Source organism: Sinohyriopsis cumingii, chromosome 3, assembly GCF_028554795.1.
Source record: "Sinohyriopsis cumingii isolate HCF-2022 chromosome 3, ASM2855479v2, whole genome shotgun sequence".
NCBI classification, from domain to species: Eukaryota; Metazoa; Mollusca; class Bivalvia; order Unionida; family Unionidae; genus Sinohyriopsis; species Sinohyriopsis cumingii.
The window spans coordinates 89,791,229-89,816,686 of record NC_142963.1 but is presented as its reverse complement, the minus strand read 5'-3'; the positions used below and the strand labels follow the sequence as shown (position 1 = coordinate 89,816,686).

The 25,458-nt window shown below is 35.0% G+C and overlaps 1 protein-coding gene across 1 annotated transcript in view; it reads left to right on the top strand.

The window, feature by feature from the left end:
* The window catches only part of LOC149803268 (ras association domain-containing protein 4-like), a 155,866-nt gene that overhangs the window by 68,942 nt on the left and 61,466 nt on the right, over positions 1-25,458 (top strand). The window contains exon 3 of the mRNA XM_089952926.1: positions 5,555-6,015. Within this exon, the coding sequence (XP_089809052.1) occupies positions 5,555-6,015 (461 nt within the window). The remainder of the gene's footprint in view (positions 1-5,554; positions 6,016-25,458) is intronic.

The window sequence follows — 25,458 nt, the reverse complement described above, 5'->3', positions numbered from 1 at the left end:
GTATGAATACATCCTCCCACAGAGAGAATATTTGTCATTAGGATGTGGTCTACTCATGTATCTTGCATGACCATATGTGAAACAGTCATCTTTTTCAAGAATGCCACATGTGTTAATGGTTGTGTCTGCATTCACAATGTGACCAGAGGATTCCCTTCAGAAATATTTCAACTAGTGTTACATTCATCCACCTTCTGTTTTTATGCCAGTTACCCTGTATTTTTTCAATAATTAGTTTTGGAAAGGTCCTCTTTGGTTACCACATTGTAGCCCACACTTTTGGGGTTAAGGTACACTCTTATTTTCAAATTACAATTGGTTTACGGGTAAGTCATGTATGTTATGTTATAATGCAATATAGACCCTTCCCCAATAAATATTAATAGGAATTCATAATTCCCTTAATTAAATAATTGATTAAACATCAAGTCAGTGGGTTTTTTTTGTATTTTACCATTGTATTTTTACATGTGATATGTCACATAATTTAGTGTATCCTCACTGAGAACTAGCGAACAGTAGTGTTAAAAACTAAGGATAGTCATTATTAAAGATAGGAGAGTGAGATAGGAGAGTGAGAAGACAGAAATTCCTCTTGAGTGAATTATTGTTAACTTTGTGCAAATACACAGGGGTGTATATAGCATGCAGTATATAGAAGCAGGTGAGTTACAGTTGTGAAAATAATACAGTGTTGTTATTGATATTGTTCTCTTTCAAATAGCTTTTATTTCAGAGAACAATGTCAGTATACTCAATGGAAAAGTGTGGCCACAAGAAAGGCATATGGGATATTGACCCAGACTGCTTCAAAAGTTCATTGTTCATGTAAGAATGTTTGTAGCTTGTTGTACAATATGGACTGATGACATCTGGAATCAAGCTGAAAAGGAAGCGTCAATCCCCCAAATCATCTGAATTTTCAGGTTTTTCTCTCACAGAGCCCCAATTAAAAACCCACTGTAAGAAGACTGGTTCTTCTGCTTAGTAGAGCAATTTTCTAGGTCCCAGGAGTCTATGGTAGTAGTGTCTTTGGAGATAGGAAACATTCGAATAGACCACCACCCTGTAAAAGGGAGAAGTTGAATTCCATTAACATTCACAGTAGCGTGATGCTGCCTAATCCGCAAGGAAGGAGATGTACTGCTTGTCTCAGGGTAACACATTGCACCCTCCCAAGAGATGATCTGCACCACACACGATGTTTCTGGGGTAGCATGTCACACCTTCTCAGACTGGAAGAGCAGCTTTGTACCTTGATGAGTGTTGAAGTCAAACTAGACTCTGCCATATCTGTGTCATGTAACATGTCAGTGTGTATTGACTTTGTCCTGGTGATTGGTCACATGCCACCAGTCATTTTGTACCGGTCACTGACTTTACACTGGTCATCATTCAGAAGTCTCATGATACAGTGATATTGATGGAATTGAGATCCCCCCTTTCCCCACTATGTCCAGACTTGGGAAGGAGATTGGATTAGTATCCCCCCTTTTCCTATTACATGTATCTCAGTGAAGCCATATGAGATGTGGAGCCCACCCTATCAGGGTAATGGATCCCTTATGCCCCATTTAGTTACAGGACCCTGTACCCAGAGTAGAGGTGATACCGTAGTTTGTCCCACCATCATCTCCTATCAGGTTGCATCCACCAGGAAGGCTGGAGGCATAGCTTCATCCATAAAAGACAAGTGATCATGACTTCATCCTGGAACTTTCATAACACAATGAACCCCTATTCACCATGATGAATATGATGAAGAGTGGTCTTATGTCATTTCCTCTGAAAGACATAGTGATGCCCAGCCATTCTTCTGCTTCGATTATACTAGATGATGATTGTTATCAATCCTCATTGACTTCAGTGAATTCAGGGTAGAAATTGCTCATTTGACACCTCTTATCAAGACCATCAGCTCCTCTCAGTTGAATGAAAAGGAGGAGATATATTCTGTTGATAAGGAAATAAATGAAGTTTACTGTCTTCTTCCTGCAGACTTGTGCCCAAAACTATCTGGTACAAAGCCCAAGAAGATCCTTTCCATTTTGGAAAAGATCTCCAGGACCCAACCACAGCCAGATTTCCTGCTTCTTCTTCTTTCCTCTGTGATTGAGGAAGCACAGAGGCTCTCCACCATCCAAGACATCACTTGACAGCATAGCAGGTGGTCTGTTCCTGATTCTGTCTTTCTTTCTCTCAAGATATACAAGGTTTGTTATCTCTTACTAATATTCCTGGCAAAATGAAACACCCCCAATTGGTGCAGATGAAATGCAGGTTTCAAGATAACTGACTTATGGAGGTGCAGAGCTTATTGTATTTCTGCAAAGGGCTAATGTAGTATGTGTGTGGGTTGTGGTTTGGATTTTTAATGTAGCTATAAAAAAAAATTCAGTCATTTCGCTATTATGTCTGCATTGTGATAGTTTATAGTGATGTCTAGCATTGGGGCAACATACTACAGACATGCCCAGTCACATTATCCTGACACTAGTCCAACCAGTCCTAACACTAATGATGAGCACCAAGCGAGGCAGATGTTAGTACCATTTTTATAAGTCTTTGGTATGACTTGGCCGGGGTTTGAACCCATGACCTCCTGCATCTGAGGTGGATGCTCTAACCACTTAGGCCACCAGAGTGGTCACTAATGAAGTAATAAAGAATTGTTTCCTTTAAAGAGCAAATGACATACATTTGTCTGTTGGAAGAAAATTATGCCAATGTGCCTGGTCTGATATATTACAGTTGCATATTTATCTCATGATATTTTAGAATGACATATATATTAAATAATTTTAACAAATTTAACAACTTTTCAGTTAACCATATTTCCATGATTTGTTAGTTCTTGATAAACGCAAAGTGAAATAAAAGAAATATATTGAAGAAGAATACATTAAATAACAAGTAGACATAAGTAAAAATTATTATGAAGATGAGAAGTTGATTCATTTTCATGCTCACATTACACTTCATTTCTAGAAAAAATAGTTGTTAAAGCGTGCATGTCTGTGGAACTGTAGCATTGAATGGCACCCCAGCACAAATTTTGCAATATCATACCATCTGAAAGTAAAGTTCTAAAAATGTACAAATGAAGAATTGCACAAAACCCTGAGGAAGATAATCCCTTCCAAATAAGTGTGAACATTAAATACAGCAAGATAACATATTAAAGGTACGATGTTAAAATTCAGTAAAAGGTTTACAAAAATAAAAGCTAAAGGTAACACATGTAAGATCCTTATATTGGTGGGTCAATATTTTGTTTATAAACCGCATTCCCTCAAAATGTCCAAGATTTTTTCAAGTGGCACATGATTGTACAGTTTCTTCATTGAGTTCACATGAAAATACTTCTGTCTCATAGGGTGGGCAAAATAAAATGCCAAGACTGAAATATAAAGACTGGTTTCTAAGTTGGAAATTTGTTCAACAATTTCAGTTTAATATATGTGTATTTCCCCTCATTAGGGATTAAGGGTAGGGCATCTGTAAATTTGCTTATTTTATGTCATATATTTGCATATTTTTATGTATAAAATGTTTTATATATATAAACCCAGTGTGTGAACATTTTTTTACCTAATAATGTTCTGTGTCAAAGTATAATACTGATATAAAATTGCCTTCATGCCAGTTTTACAGAATTGCCTAATGATATACCTGAGATAAGGTGATCTTTAACTGCTATATGAAGATCTAGCTTACTGTCATTGTAAAACACATTTGTTGGCTAAATGAAACAAAAATATATACATGCAGTCAAATCCTCCTACTTTCGTAATGTATTTCAGTATGTATTTGTAGATGTGTTGACATGTATTATTTGAGAGAGAGAGAGAGAGAGGGAAGTCTTAGATCAAGATGCCTTGCCATTATACAACTGATAATATGTTGTGAATTTTTAAAAAAATTATTTAGTAGAGGGCCTTAAGGAGATTAGCAGTACTGAACTATCTGAGTTACTCTCTTTAAGTAAAGACATTATTATTATTATTATTAATGTTATTGTTGCTGTTGTTAAATGCCTTGATGCAGTAAAAGAATTAAGACAAGTACTAATTATATCGTTGTCAATAGTACAAGGGCATTAAATCTTACACTAGAATATGCACCAAATCAGTTTTATCAATGAAAATTTGTCTGATAGACGTGTGTGCTTCACTTCCTACCCCTCACCTGGGTAAATCAAACTCTGGAAATTCTGTTGTTAGATGATGAGAAAGATGATGTACAATCTTGCTAATAGAAGACGTAAGACTGGTAACAAGATCAATTATATTGCAAAAAATAAAACTGATAATAATTATCACACCATATATAATTACATTTAAATTTTGGTTCAGATGTAAATGCGCTGGCAGATCTGGGTCAACACTGTATGCTAGGAGTGATCAGTAGAACAAATAAGATAAGACACTAATTTTGCCACCTCCCCCTCCCCCCACGCAGCATGAGTAAATACGGTTTCTTGAGTATACTGGTAAGTATAGTGCAGCTTAATGTTATAAATTCCCATATATATTGAAGACCCTTTGTGGACTACAAAAGATGCATTAAAAGGTATTGCCAATTGCACAACTTATATAATTAATATCACCTTCATGCTGTACAGATTGTATAGACCCAAAACTGTTGTCAAGTTTTTTGAAACATCTTCTACATTTAAAATTTTGATGCATGCATAAAAATTCATCTTTGCGTACAACAATGTAAGGTAAGTACCATTTTGCAGTTTCTGCATTGCATGAAGAGGCTACCAGTTACACTGTCTTTGACCATTTTGTGTGTACCATTCTTGGTAGTTTGTGATACAGGAGGTACCTTAAATCTCTAACTGGAGCCGTTTCAGTCACAGTCAGATGCAAACCAGTTTTATTCTAGAACTGAAATTTAGGGGGAAAATCCCCTCCAATCCATTTGACAGAGTTCATACGGTCTTTGAAGGTGTTTGACAGTTTGGGAAAAATCAGGTAGCATTTTCAAGGCCTGAAAGTTTGAGAAAATTGAACAGATTACCCTGAGGTCTTTAAATGTCTTTGAAAATTGAAATAAACCCAAGCATTTGAATTTCTTTCCATAATCACAAATAAAATTGTCCAAGGTTGTTAGATTCAGATGTAGTTGAGTTTTCACGGTTTCTTTCTTTTGATGACCCGTTCAGTTTCATTTCATCATTAAACAATATTGTAGTATTTTGCATTCATTCTTTTCTCATATAACATAACTTGTATACAAAATGATAGCAAAAATAGGTCTTAGAAATCTATGTTTATGGTCTTTGAAACTTTGGGAAAAGTCTTTGAATTTATCATTCAGAATTCTGTATGAAGCCAGTTTGAAAAGGTGGGAGAATTTGCTGAAATAGGGGGATTTAATTGAAAAAAAAGATAGGTAAAGCATGAAAATATGATATGTGTGATGTTTGCATTCATCTGATCTTGTTTAAATCAGTGTTTGAAATATTAGTGTTAATCATAAAGTTGTGTTCTAGAATTGACCCTGGCAAATACGGCTGTAACTTGAAATTTGTTTCACCTTTCAGCACAAGGGTATACCCTACTGTCATCCATGTTACATGGCCCATTTTGGGCCTCAGATGGTGGGCTATGGATCCAATGTCTTCTCTCATGCCAATTACAGGAAGTCAGGCCTTCCCACTTTGGAAAGCATAGATGAACAACAGCCACCAGATGGCATTACTTGTATATTTCAAACAAATTTAAATAATCCTGGACCAGTTGGAAAGCCCGCAGTGAGTGTACAGCGAAGACACAGTGCTGTTAGCTCAAGTGTTCACCAGAAGAGTTCTCATGTTAATCCCATGGAAAGTATTGATGATTCTAGGATGAAAATGATTTTTGAATCTAGTGGTAGTCGACAAAGAGCTCCAGCCATTCATACTGATAGACATCAGTCCCCTAAATCTTCTTTGAGACACAGCCCAGGACAAAGTGATACTTCAATAGCAAATAAAAGTTATAAGTCCCAGAGCAAAAATGAAAGGTAAAGTATGTTGATAATGAAATTCAAGGATCGATTATTTTCTTTTCGCCAGCATTTAATTTTATGTCCAAAACCAAACAAATTGACAGGTTGTCTGTGTGTAGATGGATCTGTTAGTAAAATAATTTAATCAATCAAAATGTCTGTTATTTATGTAATTGCAGTTGATCGGAGTAGAACAGTTTTTGGCTCTTCTGGTCAAAGAGCATATGAACTTATGGGATGGCCTGCTGTTCATTGTCTAGCTGTCTGTTTAAACATGTTCGTTATTGCAACTCTTCCTAAACTACTTGGAGGATTGCCATAAAACCTTCCACACACATTCATCCCAAGGTTTAGCTGGTTCTAAATGAAAATGGTGCTGTTTGGACATCCTATTTAAAAATCATTTTATTGCTACTCCCTCTGAATGGATGATCAGATCAACAAGGGGTTTTCACTTAAAAGACTTCCTATGATGTCTAGTTGGTCCTAAATGAAAATGGTGCTGATCTGACATCCAATATGGCTGCTGTTATGACCATCTTGAAAAGCTTGTTATAGCTTGTTTTCACCAGAAGATATCATATGATGTCTGGTTGGTCCTAAATGAAAATGGTAGCTATCGTGAAAATCTTGTTGTCACTAATCCTCCTTGATGGAACCTTTCATTGGTCATAGATCAGAAGAACTTATGGGATGGCTTGTTGTTTTTTGTCTGTTGTACATCCATCCCTAAGCATAAGATTTATGTCACTAGTCCTCCTAAGCTATTCCAAGGATTACCATGAAACTGTAGACACACATGGTTGTTTGAGCTTATTACCACTCTGGAGACCATGTTTCTGGCCTGATGTGATTACACACATTAATGAGGTACGTTTGTACCTGACTGGCCGAGATTGTTTCCACTCTGGAAGCAGAACATACATTTTTGTAGTACTGTGACCTCAGATATGAGTCCAAATTTGATATGTAGAATCCTAGCATGAACACCAAAATTTATATTTATATGAAAGATACGAATATGTATAATTCAGCTTAATAAACAAAATGGAAACAGAGTGAAACGACATGTTGGGTACTAGCAGTTTTAACCAAACAACTCAAACTCCAAGTTTACAAAGGTATCTGATAAATGTTTAGCCTCAAACCCCCAAAAAGATATGTGATGAATGTTGATCATTTTTCCAGTTTCCCTCAAAGTGCAAATGTACATGACCTCAAAATAAATCAAACATCTTTGGCCATCTGTATCCTACACATTGTCTTTTGGTAACATGCCTCAGTATTACTGACAGAATGAGCAGAAGAAAAACAATGAATAAGCTAATCAAAATACATAAATTTCACTTTATTTGATAGTATTTTATACAGCAAATAATGGAGGGTGTGCAGATGAACAAGGATGGTACCAAGAAGTGGAAGCATTTCCAACACACACAACAAATTTACCTATGAATAATAATTTCCCCAACCATACTAAGATATTCAGTGATTTTCTATATATAAAAAATGAAAATATCCACTTTGTTGCATGCCAGGGATTTTTTTAAATACAAAATATTGGCTACCCTTTCTTGCATGAGCTAGTATTTACAAAATAATAACTACCCTTTATTGCATGCCAGTGAGTTTTTACAAAATAATAACTACCCTTTATTGCATGCCAGTGAGTTTTTACAAAATAATAACTACCCTTTATTGCATGCCAGTGAGTTTTTACAAAATAATAACTACCCTTTATTGCATGCCAGTGAGTTTGTACAAAATAATAACTACCCTTTATTGCATGCCAGTGAGTTTTTACAAAATAATAACTACCCTTTATTGCCAGTGAGTTTTTACAAAATAATAACTACCCTTTATTGCATGCCAGTGAGTTTTTTACAAAATAATAACTACCCTTTATTGCATGCCAGTGAGTTTGTACAAAATAATAACTACCCTTTATTGCATGCCAGTGAGTTTTTACAAAATAATAACTACCCTTTATTGCCAGTGAGTTTTTACAAAATAATAACTACCCTTTATTGCATGCCAGTGAGTTTTTACAAAATAATGGCTATCCTTTGCTTGTGGATGCTCTTTACATTTTTTTGTTATATATACAGTAGATAAATTAGAATCACATTAAATGTTAATACAGTAACAAACCGGATTTATTGTAATGTTATATAATCAATTTAAAAAATTCAGATTTATTTCAAATGTAAACAGAATACTTAGTTTTATTTCATACAACATCTTTGGTAATTGGCTTCAGTACTTTGTAAAAAAATCATTTTATATCAAGAGAAGACAACCTCAAGAACTGTTGGATTTCCAGGCCAGGTCATTCATGTTTTATATTGTCCTGATTACTCTTCTAACAATTTCTATTGGATTTCCTTGAAATGCAGATATTCCTCCTTAAATGCAAATAAAATGTATGGATTTTTATTAAAAAAATCTGTGGTAACCCGTTATTCTTGAAATGAAACTTAAAAAATGACTCAGCTTTTTATATAAAGTAATCTGATCTTGCAGCATGCAATCAGCTGTTTTGTTAATAGTCCTGATGGTACATAGGTCATAACACATCAAAACCAATTAGCTGTGTGTTGTTAATAGTCCTGATGTATGGTGATACGTAGGCCATAACACATCAAGACCAATCAGCTGTATGTTGTTAATAGTCCTGATGGTACATAGGCCATAACACATCAAAACCAATCAGCTGTGTATTGTTAATAGTCCTGATGTATGGTGGTACGTAGGCCATAACACATCAAGACCAATCAGCTGTGTGTTGTTACTAGTCCTGATGGTACATAGACCATAACACATCAAAACCAATCAGCTGTGTGTTGTTAATAGTCCTGATGGTACATAGGCCATAACACATCAAGACCAATCAGCTGTGTGTTGTTAATAGTCCTGATGGTACATGGGCCATAACACATCAAAACCAATCAGCTGTGTGTTGTTAATAGTCCTGATGGTACATAGGCCATAACACATCAGAACCAATCAGCTGTGTGGTGTTAATAGTCCTGATGTATGGTGGTACGTAGACCATAATACATCAAAACCAAGCAGCTGTGTGTTGTTAATAGTCCTGATGTATGGTGGTACGTAGACCATAATACATCAAAACCAATCAGCTGTGTGTTTTTAATAGTCCTGATGTATGGTGGTACATAGACCATAACACATCAAAACCAAGCAGCTGTGTGTTGTTAATAGTCCTGATGGTACATAGTATATATTGTGCAGTGGGACACATCATTGGATCTCATCTGAGCAGATACTTTTGTGGGAATCAACCCCAGATCCAAGTGGTCATGACTTATGATGATACACCTTAATAATTTTGCCACCATGGCTCCTTACATCAGAGTTTAAAATGTTATTTTCTGACATGTACTTTTATTTTCAGAATAAGAATGTTTGATACCACTTTACTCCTATTTAATAAAAATACACCTATCAGCTTATGAATGTAAATAACACTATTTTGTTGGGGTGCAAAGAATTATGCCCAAAAGCTTATTGTCATATGTCAGGTGTCATAGATCATCATCCAGTGTCTCACCAATTGTACACTGATGACACCCAACTATACAAATCTAGCCACCCAACTGAAGTTGATGCTACCATCCAAGGAGTAGAGAGGTGCATTTCTGATGTGAAGTCATGGATGACATGTAACAAGCTGCAGATGAATGATGATAAAACTGAGGCCATTCTGATCACAACACAAAGACTTTCTCATTCACATCCTTTACCTCAAACAATAAATATCAACAACACCAACATTAAATCCACACAATCATTACAAAACCTAGGTGTTACTCTGGACAGTACTCTCACATTGCACCAACATGTCATGAACATATGCAAGGCTGTATATCTTGAGCTGAGATGCATCACCTCATTTCGCAAATATCTTTCAGTTGATGCAACTAAAACACTTGTGTGTTCATTAGTACTTTCAAGACTGGACTATTGTAACTCAATTCTGCCTGGTTCATCTCAATATCTACTCCAGAAACTTCACAAAGTTCAGAACACAGCTGCTCAGATCATACTTTGAGTACCACGATCAGAGCACACACCCCGCTGCTCTGTACCCTACACTGGCTATCCATTCGATCTAGAATTAAATACAAAATTTGTTCTCTGTGCTACGTTTCACTGTCTGACTCTAGTCCAACGTACCTATCTGACCTCACCCATGTGTACACACCAGCAAGATACTTATGCTCCTCTTCTGACAATTGTATACAATGAGTACAATTCCCACTATGAAAACAGTCATATGGACAGTGTTTTTTTGCATACCAGGGCCCAGCAATGTGGAATGAATTGCCCACTGAACTTAGACACAAAGACACAGTGATCACATTCAAGAAGGCTCTCAAAATCCACTTATTTCGACTGCAAGAACAAACTTAAAGACCTAATAATGTTTCCTACCTTAAATATTCTCAGCATGTTTTTTTAATGTTTTCTAATTTCATGGTATTTGTTTTTGTAATCTTATTATATGTTTTTTATCTTATGGGTGTTGTCTAATGTTGTAAAGCGCTTAGAGCTTCTAAAGATTAGGCACTATACAAAGTCCTCATTATTATTATTATTATTATTATTGTGATATATTGCAATATACCAAACCCATATGGGAGTATACATTGTAATATGGTAGCACTTAATGAAAACAATAAAATAATCGCTATAACATTTACTGCTTGAAAAATACAACATCTCTTAGTGATGTTACCTTATTAGACTTCAAATGGTGTGTGTATGTGTGTGTGATTTAGATTTTTAATATAGTTTTAACAATTTTTCAGTCATATCACTATAATGTCTGCAGTGTGACAGTTTATAGTGATGTCTAGCACTGGGGCATCATGCCACACACATGTAGCATGTTGCCCCACCCATTCACATGATCTGGACACCAGGCGGTCCAGTCCTACTAACCTCTTAATGCTGAGAGCCTAGCGAGGCAGCTGTTGGTACCATTTTTATAAGTCTTTGGTATGACTCAGCCAGGGATCGAACCCATGACCTCCCGCATCTGAGGCGGATGCTCTAACCACAAGGCCACCGGAGCGGTACTTCAAATGGCAGTCAAATGAACTTATAAAATTAAAAAAAAATGGAAAAGTCTAGAAACAACTGAAAGCAGTCAAAATATCAGCAAATAAGAATCTCACTGACATGTCTGGTCTATCTCTTTTAAATTTCCACACTGCACTTTTTCCTTTTTTTTCTTCCTGGGAATAATTTCAAAATTCAGTTTTTGAAAAAAAGAAATTTTGAAAATTAAAATTAAAACTCAAGTCTTCATGCCTGCCAACTAACTTGAAAAATAAGTTGAATATTTATTGATATTTGGGGATAAGAAAAGGAATTTAATGTGATGAAAGTGCTTTGATCTGACCGACCATGTGTTTCACTTGAAAAACGTCAGATGCAGCAACTGCATGTTTAAATGTTTTCCTGTCCTTTTATTTCTTGAAGTTGAAATATCAATCAAAACATATTGCATGCTTCATTGTTTGTACATGCCGGGCATTAGATACAAAAATAAATTATTTTATAAGACTTGACATATTTATGAACACTTACTCTTGAGTACTGATCATTTAGTGTCATTGCAAACAGGACATAAATATATGAGGCAAAGTGATGTTTATAAATTATTTTCTGTGACTAGAAAACTATCCCCTGATCTTGGCTTGTCACCCCACTAAATAGACTTTCCCCAAATAATGGTACTGTGCATCGCATTTAACATTTGCTTGCAAAGCGTGCATTTAGAAAACAGGAAAATGAACGAAATTGATAAAATTTTGTGGTACATGTGTACAGAGATTTATTGGATGAAAGCAAGACCATGAAAATATCGTGGTACAGAAAACTGTATTGCCAGAACAGCAGACTGTAATATACTGGTGTATCATTGCACCCCTACTATTTTGGTATGTATTGTTTTATCTTATCCAACCAAATGTTTAAAACATGTTAGTATTTACACAAATATCATATACATATTGGCTACTTTCAACAAAACAAAGACAGGCAATTCACATTACTCACAAGGGGAATAATTTCAAAGTTTGGTTCATCACTCTGAGAAGACTAGCTTTGGAATGGCTTGTATGATATATATATATATATATATATATATATATATATATATATATATATATATATATATATATATTGACTATACAGCTTGATAATATATATCTCCAAGGTCACTTCAGTCTGATTGTATTCCATAAATTCTCACTGTGTGGGACAGGTACAACTAAACTGACTGCATGATTACTATGGCTATCTCTATCAAGGTACTCCTTTAACATATTTATATGGCAAAGTCATTTTTGTTTTCAACTCCCAGTAGTATTATTTATATAATTTAAATCACTTGCTTTCTTTACAGCTGTGTAAGTATCATATAGCCTGAAGAGGTTTTGAGGTATGGGCAAGAGAGCCAGAACTCTATCACGAGGCTGAAAACTCTTTTCCCTTGTATTTTTGTCATACATTAATTTAATTTTTGACTGAATAGACTGCAAACTAGTTCTTGCAATCTCACAAGCCTTTAAGGTTTAATTTCTGTATCTTCATTTGAACAAAGTTTATCTTTTAACAACTTCATTTTTCCATGGACAATATGTCCAAAAACTAAGTTCAAAGGAACTAAATCCTAAAGATTCTTGAATTGAATCCCTAACAGCAAACAACAGTAAAAGAAAACCTTCATGCCAATCTTTTCTGGTATCAAAACAATATGACTGAAGTATATTTATCAAAGTTTTATGAAATCTTTCTAACTGCTTGATTTCAGGGTGATACACAGAAGACTTGAATTGTTGGATGCCTAATTCATTCATAACTTGCTGGAAAATTCCAGGCATAAAATTTGACCTTTGATCAGATTGGATAGATTTGAGAAGGCCAAATTGAGTATGAATAAAACTTAATCAAAGCTTTTACTATTGTTTTAGTTTTGATATTCCTCAAAGGAATTGCTTCTGGGAATCTTGTAGACACACACATTATGGTCAACAAGTATTGTTTGCCTGACTTGGTCTTAGGAAAAGGGCCAACACAGTGAACCATTATCCAGCTAAATAGTTCATAAAATGCAGGAATAGGTTGCAGATGAGCCTTAGGTATCTTCTGATTGGGTTTTCCTACTATTTGACAAGTGTGACAAGATATGCAGTATTTACAAACATCACTTTTAATGTTTGGCCAATAGAAATGATTCAAGATCATGTGATAGGTCTTATTGAGCCCTAAATGACCAGCCATGAGTTTCGTGGGCTAAACTAAGAATTTCCTGTCTTTATGACTTTGGAACTACAGTTTGATAGCTCACTATCACTCATTACCAGCAGGTACCTTAGGTGGTCTCCATTTTCTTATAAGGACACCATTTTTAACAAAATAACAAAACAGATACTTCTGCAGCTTACGTTTTGTTAATAGCCATCTGAAACAAACAGATCTGAGGATCTTGTTCCTGTTTGATGACAAGTGATTGTTGTCTGTCAGCCTGATTAGTTAAAAGAGGATCACTGTGATCAATACCATCTAGTTGATTCAAACAAGGATAAAAAGTAACTCATCAAAAGCCGAACATATTTATGTATCAGCTAAAGGAATAATTTCCTGTTCAGCTTCATTCTCGAGAGCTTTATTTACAAATGCTATAGTAACTGCACATGTTGTGTATAAATCAGGTATTTCTTTTTCAACAGGATCATCTTTCTGATCCAAACAACTCTTGTCAGTTACAAGTGGATTAAGCTAGATCATTACCTAGTAATAAATGCATACCCCTGATGGGTCAAGACAACACTGTTGTGACTGTGATGGGTCCTGAGACTAAGTCTGATGACAAATTTACACAGAGGAGAGGAGCATTGACAAAGCTGCACTCTATACCCTGAATAAGAACACTCTCATTAGAAGAAGACTTCTCAGAAAAAGGAAAAGTGCCTGATAATAAAAGACTCTGATAAACTCCTGTGTCCCTTTTATTTGTAATAGGGATAGAATTGGCAGAATCGCTCATGAGTGATATTGAACCATTTAACATGAATGATTCCAAATTGTCCTTAATAAAACCAGACTGGTTTTTATGGCCCAATGTATTGCTTTCGATATATGACCGTGACTTTGACCTCTTAGAAATAAGAGCATTTGGAATGGTCTGTCTTGATTATGTTACTTATTTTTCAGTTTTTAGCAGTCAGAAATAAGGTGCCTTTTCTTCTTGCAATAGGTGCATGTCCAAAGAGATAAGGATTTCTGATCAATCTTATCAGAAACTTGATTCATAAAAGTTGTGCCAGATTGAGATTTGGAAGTGCCAGATTGAGATTTGGAAGTGCTCTTATTAGACTGAAATTGCTTTTTTACCAGCAGACTGCTGAGTCAAAGACTTGACAAAAGAAACTTTATGAGCTAAGGAATACTCAGCAGCTGTATAAGCAATATTTTCTAAAGCTTTGACCTTGTGGTCATCAAGTCGTAACATCACTATGGGCATAATTCTAGAACTCTTCAACTATTATGGGTTGTCTGAGATTTTCATAATTTTTACCAACTTTCTTGGCTAAGCACCACTTATCAAATAATTGCTCTTTTTCTCTTGCAAATTAAACGTGTCTGTCCAGTTTCTTTTTTAAAGTTCATAAACTTTTGTTAATAAGCCTCATGTACCTGTCCATAACCCTTCAAGACACATTTCTTAATAATCAGATATTCACTGTACTGACAGTGATGTGTAGATGTCACGAGCTTTGCCAAAAATTGCACTTTGTAATACAGAAGCCCAATGCTATTTTGGCCATTTAAAATCTTCATTGTTTTACAAAATGTGGAAAATATTTATCTACTTCTTTTTTTCTCTAAAAGGGGTACTAATCTGATACTTTTGGTAATATCAAAACCCAAATTTGTGTGTAAAGTGGTGGAGTACTTTCCACTTGCCACCTCTGATTTTTTAATCTAAATTGAAATTACCTTTCTTCTCTTTTTTTTCTCTCTGTTCTTTTTCACATTGCTTTTGCATTTGCATTAGCCTATCTCTTTCTCTCTCACTTTCCCCTTGCAACAGCAATTGTATTTGTCTCCATTATTCATCCTTCTGTAACTGTATTTTCCTGTCTCACTTCACTTGATCTAATTTCATTTGTTTTTCTTTTTGATGCTCAAGCTTTCTTAACTCTGTTTCGTTCTTGTATTTTTAATTTCAATTCTATAACTTTTAAGCTAGAGCCAGATGGAGGCTCATTAATCAAACCCAAAGCGCTTTTATCCAAAACATTCTTTTCCACCAAATATTGGACCAAAATATTTTTTGTTTCTTGCTTCATTGAAGGAACCTTCACCTCAGAAAGATCCTATTTTCTGGAAAGCTGGACCAGTTCATCCTTTTTCTAGGAATCTTACTGTTCCTGGGTAGGATTTGAAATAATGTTCTTCAGTTTAGATGACATTTTAAAAGCTTTTTGGTTTTACTAAACATTTCTAAAATGTTAAATAATACTTGGGAAATTCCAAAACAAGGTGACTCTATGGTCCTAAACAAATTAACAGAAAAGAATGAGAACCAGTAAGTTTTGTGAAATTCAACAAATAATGTATGTCCATAGAATACAAAAGTGAAAAATGTAAAAAGAACTTATTGTGAATTAAATTCTAAATAATCCTTGACTTTCTAACACAATTTCTACATATTAAAGTTCTGAATAAATTTTAGTGGTATTCTAAAATTAATCTAATGCTGGAGATGCTGATGTGCCTGTGATGGCCTGTTTTGTAGCAATGTACCAAAGTCTTTTGTTAATTCTTAATAAACTTTAGTGGTATTGCCAAATAATTCCAATGCTGGAAGTGTTTATGTGTCATAGTGATGTGCCAGCAGTCTTTTGCTGATTCCCAATAATAATATTCAGGAAGACGTCTTTTATCTGAATTTCACTATACATCCAAGTCTTTATTTCCAAAAATGTTATTTTTGAGCACTTTATATTTCCAGAGAAGAATTATTTGAATTAAAGAATTTTAATAAATAAATTCCAACCCAAATGAAATACTGGACACAGCAATAATACAACTGATTCTGCTCTGATCTTACAGCATCAACAAATAATTTCTAGATAAAAAAGATTATAAAGTCCTGTACATGACCATGGGTCGCAATTAACATTTTCCGAAAAAGCTATTACCTAATGGAAAATTTCATTCTGGTGTTTACAAGATAAAAGCTTAGTTATAATTAGAAAGGTCTGTTACTAAAATTATAGTGGCCCCGAGTAGTCTAAAGCGCTCTCCATTACGGATCACTGCCATCTCACCTCTGTCTGCGAGGGTTCGAGTCTCAGATTCAGCCAATGTAGGTATGTGAGAAAGCTTGCCAGTAGCTGCTCGTGGGTCGGTGGTTCTTTCAGGGGTTTTCCTGGGTTCTTCCTCCACCATTAATACTGGCTGCCATGTATAGCCTATCATGTGCTGAAAAATGGCATTAAACCCTACAACAACAACAACAACAACAGCTAAAATTATATTATAAAATGTGGTCAACAACAGGTGGACTTGGCATTTCATGTGGAATTTACAATGTTCTGGACTCAGATTGAGATAAACATCTTGTTTACAAAACCAAAATAATAATTCAGGTCAGATAAGATATGAACTCGATTTTGGACAAAGTCAAGTCCAAAATTTAATTATCAAAAGCATATTTTGAATTTGAAAAAACCTAACAAACAATGTAAATTATATATATATATATATATATATATATATATATATATATATATATATATATATATATATATATATATATACACACATGTGTGTGATATATATATATATATATATATATATATATATATATATATATATATATATATATATATATACACACACACATGTGTATATATATATATATATATATATATATATATATATATATATATATATATATATATATAATAATCATTTTCATTTTTTTATTTTTTTTATTTTGCAATTGTTATTATCATCATAATCAACAACAACAATAATAATAATTAGTATTATCATTGTTATTATTACTATTATTATTATTATTATTATTATTATTATTTCAACTGCATTTATATAGCGTGCCCAGTTGTCATATATTGTTCCTATTTTGATTACTTTAGTTTTGCAAGTCCTCCCAAATATTTTTGTTTCAGTAACTCATTCATTAGCATGTCATTTAAGGGTGCAAGATTTACTCCCCTTTTATTAATAACCCCATCATGTTTCCTGTAATGTTATTGATAGGGGGCAGTGTTGTAGCAGAGTAAATTACTGCACATGTAGAGCATCAAGTGCTACAATGACAAACATGGCCTACCCCCACCTCCCAAGGTAAGATATTGTGAGATATGTCATCATTTATAAAAATGCCTTGTATGTATTCAGGTACAAGTTAAATTACTTGCCATTTTAGCCCCAAAGCCAGGAAACATGAATATAGGTTGAAAGTCACTTCAAGGTTCACTTCCTCCTCATGTGGAGAAACACATGGAACAGTTCCACAACAGGAGATACAGAAGTAGGATCTGTCTTTCTAACTTTTACTATTGTTCAGCCCTCATTTAGCCAGTAATACATCCTCTAACCAGTAGTAAATACCATAATCTTTCTTCAGATAGGATCTTGTGTGTGTGTGTGTGTGTTGAACAGTACATCAGCTCAGTCCAGGCTAAATATTATTTTATCCTCCAGCAGAAAAACAAAACAAAGATAAATTTATAACACTGTTTAGATTCCTTATCTTACAAAGTCCAATTTTGTTTTATAAACCATATTTGTAAAATGTCCAATCTTGTTATATAAGCCCAAGACCTCATTTGGAACATCATCATGAGCTTGATACAAGTCCCATGGTGCAAAGGTTGCCTCTGTTTAAATTGATTCTTACACCATAGTGCATCATATCTGTTCATTGATCCCCGACCCCAATGGGGGTGGGTATTGGGGGTTGTAATAATGTTTCTAGCATTAGTTGAGATCTTTGTGGAAGGGTTTGAAGTTGGGATTTAAATAAATAGGTCAAGGATTTGTGGTTGGGATTAATATTAGAAGTAGGTCATGGGTTTGTGGTTGGGATTTATATAAGAAGTAGGTCATGGGTTTGTGGTTGGGACTTATATAAGAAGTAGGTCAAGGGTTTGTGGTTGGGATTTATATAAGAAGTAGGTCAAGGGTTTGTGGTTGGGATTTATATAAGAAATAGGTCAAGGGTTTCTGGTTGGGATTTATATAAGAAGTAGGTCAAGGGTTTGTGGTTGGGATTTATATAAGAAGTAGGTCATGGGTTTGTGGTTGGGATTTATATAATAAGTAGGTCAAGGGTTTCTGGTTGGGATTTATATAAGAAGTAGGTCAAGGGTTTGTGGTTGGGATTTATATAAGAAGTAGGTCAAGGGTTTGGGGTTGGGATTTATATAAGAAGTAGGTCAAGGGTTTATAGTTGGGATGTGGAATTGCCATAAAGCTTGCCAGATGCTATTATCATCATGTGAAGATAAGTATATCTACAAATCACACTTCTATAATTGTGATTTTTGTTTTTGTTATTGTCCAGTTTGAATTGGAGTCTGATTTAGTGTATGACATAATCTTGCAAACACGACTAGTCTCCCAAAAAACATTATCAACAAAGCACTGTGCTCTCTTCATTTTTGTTATTACCTCTTTTGAAATGCAGCTAAATGTAGAGTTAGAATGTTGTCTTGCAGTTTTTAGTGGATGCTGTGAAAGATAATAAGGTTCATATATCCAGTGGTAGAAGGGATTTTATATTTTTGTATGCAGTGTTGCATTAAGGATTTCATGGCAGGGAACAGTGTCCCCAGCTCTCCAGACTTGGGGAATACAAATCATTTTAAAGGGACAAAAGAAAATTGTACACATTTCACTATTAGTACTAAAAATATAATCATCTTATTTGCTTCGACAGTTTTACTGCCTTAACTTTATTATTGGTACCGCACTTATATTACCATAATGAACTTTTATCATGTGCTCAAGTAACTAATGAAAACATTAACGTGTTTGAATATCTGATTAACCTAAAATGAGCTGCACCATATAATTTTCTGTTTCAGCTCTTGCTCTCATTTAACTTCAGTGTTCACTTATTACTGCTAGCACTTATAATAATAAATACCTATCTTTTCTTAATTACATTACTTTTCAGATTAAGACATCATTAATTAACAGACAAATCGTATATTTACAGAAATTTTTTCTCATTGACTCAGGCTGAACATAAATTAAATCTTCCATGCTGTAGGTATGATGTTAACTTTGGAAAAGCATTATGCTAGTGGCCATCCAAAACTTTACATTGCAGCTAGCTGTTTACTACAAACCTTGAATGTTTTAATTGCCAGATACATTGTTAAAAATGTATATTTATTACCCTTTTAAAATTTATATCATTAATGACCTTGAACATTGATAGGGCCAACATCATTGTGATGGACATCCACTAAAGAAAAGCAGCTTTAGGTGTATTTTTCCTGACAAATTTTTTTTGGGGGGGGGATAGAGGACAAAAGTTGGGGAAACCCACAATCCCTTGCTCAAGGTGCAGCACTGAATAAATTATGGTCTTAGGTTCACCCATCCCACCCCCACAACAGTGACAGCATATAGTACCTGTCATATTTGTCAAACAAATATTTTTAAACAGTGACAAAATATTGTGCAAGATTGAGAATTGTGCAAGATCTTATTTTAGCTCACCTTTATTGCCCCCAGCATCAACATTGGCACCTTTAGGCCCCAAAATAAAATTGTTTATATATATATATATATATATATATATATATATATATATATATATATATATATACACACACACACAGTAAAACCTGTTATGAGAGACCACCCTTTCTGCCAACAAAAAGTGGTCCCTATCATAGCAGATTTGTACAGAAAGACCAGTTGAGTTACCAAGGTCCAGTTTCAGAACAGTTTCAATAAAAATAACCACAGTCACTGTATATATGTTCAATTTTTTATTAATAGTTTTTGTTAAAATATTGTTTGCATTCATCTAAAAACAAAATTATATAGCAGTAAAGATATACTTCTAACATTAAACATGAAATCACATTTACATTTGAAGATCACATAGATAGCATATGAAATCATTTCTGAATTATTTTCCTTAATAACAATATTAGTTTGTTTTACAGAAGTTTAAACCACTTTTTTTGTGAGTGGTCTGCTCTTTTTCACTTCTTTCAGTTACAGTAATTATTTTCTCTAGCCCTAAAATTTGTCTCTTTTTAGTTGGAGGTTCATCCATTGTTATTAAGGTTCTAGGTGTTAAAATTATTAGTGGTCAATTGTAATATCGATCATAAAGACAGCTTTGACTGGGCTGTGGGAAAATATAAAAAATCTATACATGTGCATTGCATATCTAACAATTAATAAAATAAAAAGAAACAATTATCTCATCCAGAAAGCCAGCCTTTTTTTTTTAAATTTGAATTTAGAATGGTATGAGTGGTCATTTTTGGGAGGATTAAATAAAGGTTGGTGGAGTTTATCCTTGTTTTTGCGATGCAGTCATTCATAGCAGTGTCAAAATGCATATTTGGCCAAGACATCGCGGTTGCTGGTTGCATTCAGCAGGTGATCGCTCATAACAGATCGTTTATATAATAAAATTGATCCATGCATTGTAGTTGTGGTCGGAAATGACAGGTGGTCACTCATAGCAGAGGTTGCTCATAGCAGTTTTTACTATATATATAGGGGCCCCGAGTGGCCGAGTGGTCTAACGCGCTCTCCGTTACGGATCACTGCCATCTCACCTCTGTCTGCGTGGGTTCGAGTCTCGGATTCAGCCAATGTGGATATGTGAGAAAGCTTGCCAGTAGCTTCTCGTGGGTCGGTGGTTCTTTCTGGGGTTTTCTCGGGTTCTTCCTCCACCATTAATACTGGCCGCCATGTATAGCCTATCGTGTGCTGAAAAATGGCGTTAAACCCTACAACAACAACAACAACTATATATATATATATATATATATATATATATAAAATGTTCTGAGTGCTTTGACTCCTGGAGAAAACCAGCTTAATTAGATGCACTAATCAATTTTGTGAAATTTTTTTTACCCTGAGGGAAAGAAGTACTAGGTCAGCAATGAAAAATAGGGACTGTTAGTTGACCAAAAAACAAGTTTTTTTTTGCCTTGTTTTCTCAGTTTAAGGCATTTTATCCTACTGAGAAGCCATAAACTTGAATTGACTTTTTTACTGATATGTTTGATTTGTTCAGTCCATGATAGGTTATTATTTACCAGAACACCAAGTAGTCTATCATGACAGACCATTTGCAAATTTTTATCCTCCCATGTCAGATATAGTTCATCACTATCAAGATTTGTCCTTTTTTGCCATGTTAAGATAAGTAATATTTTAGTTTTACCGGTATTTACCACCATACTATTGCATGTGCACTAGTTTTCCAGTTTATTTAGGGCATTCTGTAAAAAAATTTCAGTTCATGCTTTGTGTTTTGCATGTCTTTCAATGTTGTGTCATCTGCATAGAGATCTGTAGATGATATTGAGTCTCTTAGTAAAAGTGGTAGGTCATTAATAAATAAAATAAATAGTAATGGACCTAGAATTGAGCCTTGTAGTACTCCATATCTAATTGTTCCAGGTTCAGACAGAACATTTATGTAAACATGTTGTGTTCTCTCACTTGAGTATGAAGTAAACCATCTAATTGTTCTTTCATCACACTGGTAGATTTTCAGTTTCTTCAAAAGGATTTCATGATCCACCATGTCAAAGGCTATCCTGAAATCTACAAATACAGATCCTATTATTCTACCTTGGTCAAGTGCTTGAAGCCATTTATCAGTTAGTAAGTTCAAGGCAGTCTCACTGGAATGTTTCTGTCTAAAGCATGATTGATTAGGGTGTAACAGCAAGTGTTTGGTTAAATATGACATGAAAGAGTCATGGACATGTTTTTCAATCAAATTTGACAAGTTTGGTAGTAATGAGATTGGTCGGTAGTTATCAGCATCATCCTTAGAAACAGATTTTTTAATAGGAGTTACTTTTGCAGTTTTCCATATTTTGGTGATCGTTTTGTTTGTATTTTTCTTATTTTTCTTGCATTTAACCTTTCTTGTCAAAAAAGTAGGATAGTGGTCACTAAGACCAACATTCAGTACATTAACACAAGCCACATTGGTAGGTTGGTATAAATGTGATCAACAAGAGTGCTTGATTTTTCTGTTACCCTTGTGGGCTCATTTACCAGCTGGTCTAGGCCTAATGATTCAATAAATTCCATCCAGTTGTTCCTTATTTGAGTACTGAGAAGGTCCTTATTTATATCTCTGAGTATATATGTTTCTTTCTCCTGTGCAAGAACATTTTCCATTTGTTTCAAAAAGTTATCATTCCAAATTGCTTTGGAGAAGGTGGTCTATAAATGAAACCAACTTGGAATGATTTAGCATTATTTTGAAAAATTTCCTCCCAGATACTCTCAAGTTCATGTGACTCCAAGTCAAGTCGTCTTTCTGCATTTACATATTCCCTAATGTATACAACAAGACATCCTCCTGCTGTCTCTCTGTCCTTGTGTAATGGTTTATTGTAGCCTTGATGGTGAAACTGGTTTCAGTGAGTCCTAAAACATATATTATTTTAGCTGTCATTAACTGTTGAGCTGCCATCTCCAATGCATTTAAATTCTCTCAGGGCATGGAATCAGTTCAGGTTTGCATCTTGCCAATTTTATTACTTTGATCTCCAGAGATCGATCTCCTGCTCTCTTACTCCCTGATGAATTTTTCTTGCGTTTTGTTTTTATTAACCAAGCCCCATATGAACCACTGAGTGAAGCTTCCTTTCAAAACCTCACACTTGAACTGTATTCCTATTCACTCTACAATCTGTAAGATGAAGAAGTGAGATTCGTGCCTTGTCTATTGACACTGACTTTCTCCGGTTTACAGCTAATTGCACCCTTCCATTAGGGATGTTGAACACAGCAACAGCAGGTTGCAGCCTCCTGTTAGAGAGGTAGAGCACTACAACAGTGGGTTATGCCTTCCTTTTAGGGAGGTGGATCACTGCAAAACAATGGGTTGCGCCCTCCTGTTATGGAGGCTGATCACTTCAATAGCGGGTTGCCCCCTCTCATTAGGGAACTACCAGTAGTTCTGGTTTGTGAGGAATTTCTTCCCAGGTGGTAAAAATAATTTTAATTATGCAATACTTATCTGTTGCTATTGTTGAATGCCCTTCTGAGACCTCCCACTCTGATGCCTTGCGTAATCATTGTCTGTGAAAAAGATGACAGGTAATATTCACCTTCTGTGACATACAGAGTGGTATGCAAAAGTTCATACTGACTTTTCCCCACTCTATAAGAGGATGTATTCACTTTGAACGTATGGTGAGTTTTCAGCAATAAAACGGGTTTGCTACTCAGTAGTGGCAGTTGAGCATTGCATAATTAAAATTAGTGTTTCCTTCCCCCCAACAAAAATTACACAAGTCTCTTGTTCATTTTAAATTAAAATGGCACCAATCTGATGTCCAATGTGATTACCAGGGTGGCCATCTTGAATATATTGTTTTTACTACTCCTCTCAAATGGAAAGTCCTTGTAACATTATGTTTTTCTGAGAAGAATTTTTTTGGTAACTAGTTGGTCCTAAATGGCAAGTAATCCTCCTGAATGGATGGTCATATTGACACTGAGTTTTCACCAAAACACTTCTGCTTACTTTCAAAACTCAGCAGTTGAAAAGAATGGTCTTATTTTGAATTCCTGAAAATTCTTTTCAGCCATTAGAGCATGAAACCTGTCAAGGGACTCGTGTGTTTTTGTGTCTTTTATGCCCTGTAACAGTAGGTAGGTATTTATGGGGGTTGGTGCCACTTTATGTTGGGTATGGCCCTACAGGATCCATAAGAGTGACTGGTATTACAAGTCAGGCCTCCTTATGTTGGGGTATGGCTCTACAGGATCCATATGAGTGACTGGTGTTACAAGTCAGGCCTCTTTATGTTGTGGAATGAAACATCATTTTTCATTGGCTCTCACATGAGCAGAAGGGTAAAAGTTGGAGTTTTTTTTGGTTTTTTTTTTGCTTAGCGGACCCATTATTTTCATATGGAGACCACTCTTTATTCCAAATGCCCATCTTATCCTACTTTTTGCAAAGGTTCACCTGTCTGTTTGCAGTTCATACTGGTTTGCCTTAGATCTGAGACCAAAAAGTCTAAAATCCGGACATAAAATTGGATTCCAACCTCACGCAAATTTTGGGTAGAAAAAAGTTGGGTCCAAAAAATGAGTTTTTCCCCTCTGTATTTTGTAGTACAACTAGAATTTCCAGATTATTTGGTATCATTGTAGAGCTACATCTGTCTACCTTTCTGTAATACCACCCACTTTAGTGTATCATGCATGAACTTGACAATACAGAGCTCAGCAGTAGGCTACTACCTTCTGCCACTTAAACTCGTCACCAAGGGTTAATGTGTTAAGTGCAATAAATTCAGTAGCACTGATAAAACAATTGTACCCAACTTTTTGGGGATTGAGGACTGCACCTCAATTATAAGCATGGAAAGTAGTTTACTGGGAGGCTTTAAAATGAGGGACCACTGTAGGAAGTAAGGAGCAATTATATTTCAGTATTCATTGACAATATTCCTCAACAGTATTCATTGACAAAATTCCTTCTCAATATTCCTTGACAGTATTCCTTGTGTAATTTCAAATGATACCTGTTAAACTCTATGCACTGCAGGCATTTTATCACTATTCTCTATAGCCTAGGAATAAAACCAGGTTTGTTTATATTGGAAGATCTCTCAGCAACAAATTACCTTGTTTCTACTTAGCGATAACACATTCTTAAGTGTGTGAAGATATCCATGTTACAGGGGAACTGTTTGATGCCACTGATAGCCTAATTGACAAACCCAAGCAGTCATATCTGTTTTTGTATATACTCACTATCACAGCTTTGGCAACTATATTACCTGATGTATTAGCCAGTTTAGTGACAAGGTTTTTGTAGGATATTTGGATTAATTGCAAAACAGCTCCAGCCTATAGACTGGGATATCTATTCACTAGTCTGTGTGCATGTGTGCATCTCATTCTTGCATCATTAATTAGTTAGGCTTTACATTTAGCTAAATTTCCCAGATACAATACCTTTGATTCCATGATGATGTAGCAAATGTACATGCATAATGAGGAGTACTTCCTTGTGCTGATACAGTGAGGTAACTGTGACTGTATTATTTACATAAGTGATAGGAATTAAGAAGTTTTGCAGTTGGCTCATTTGCGCAGACACTATAACTTGCAGAGTCAACTTGATATGTACTGGTA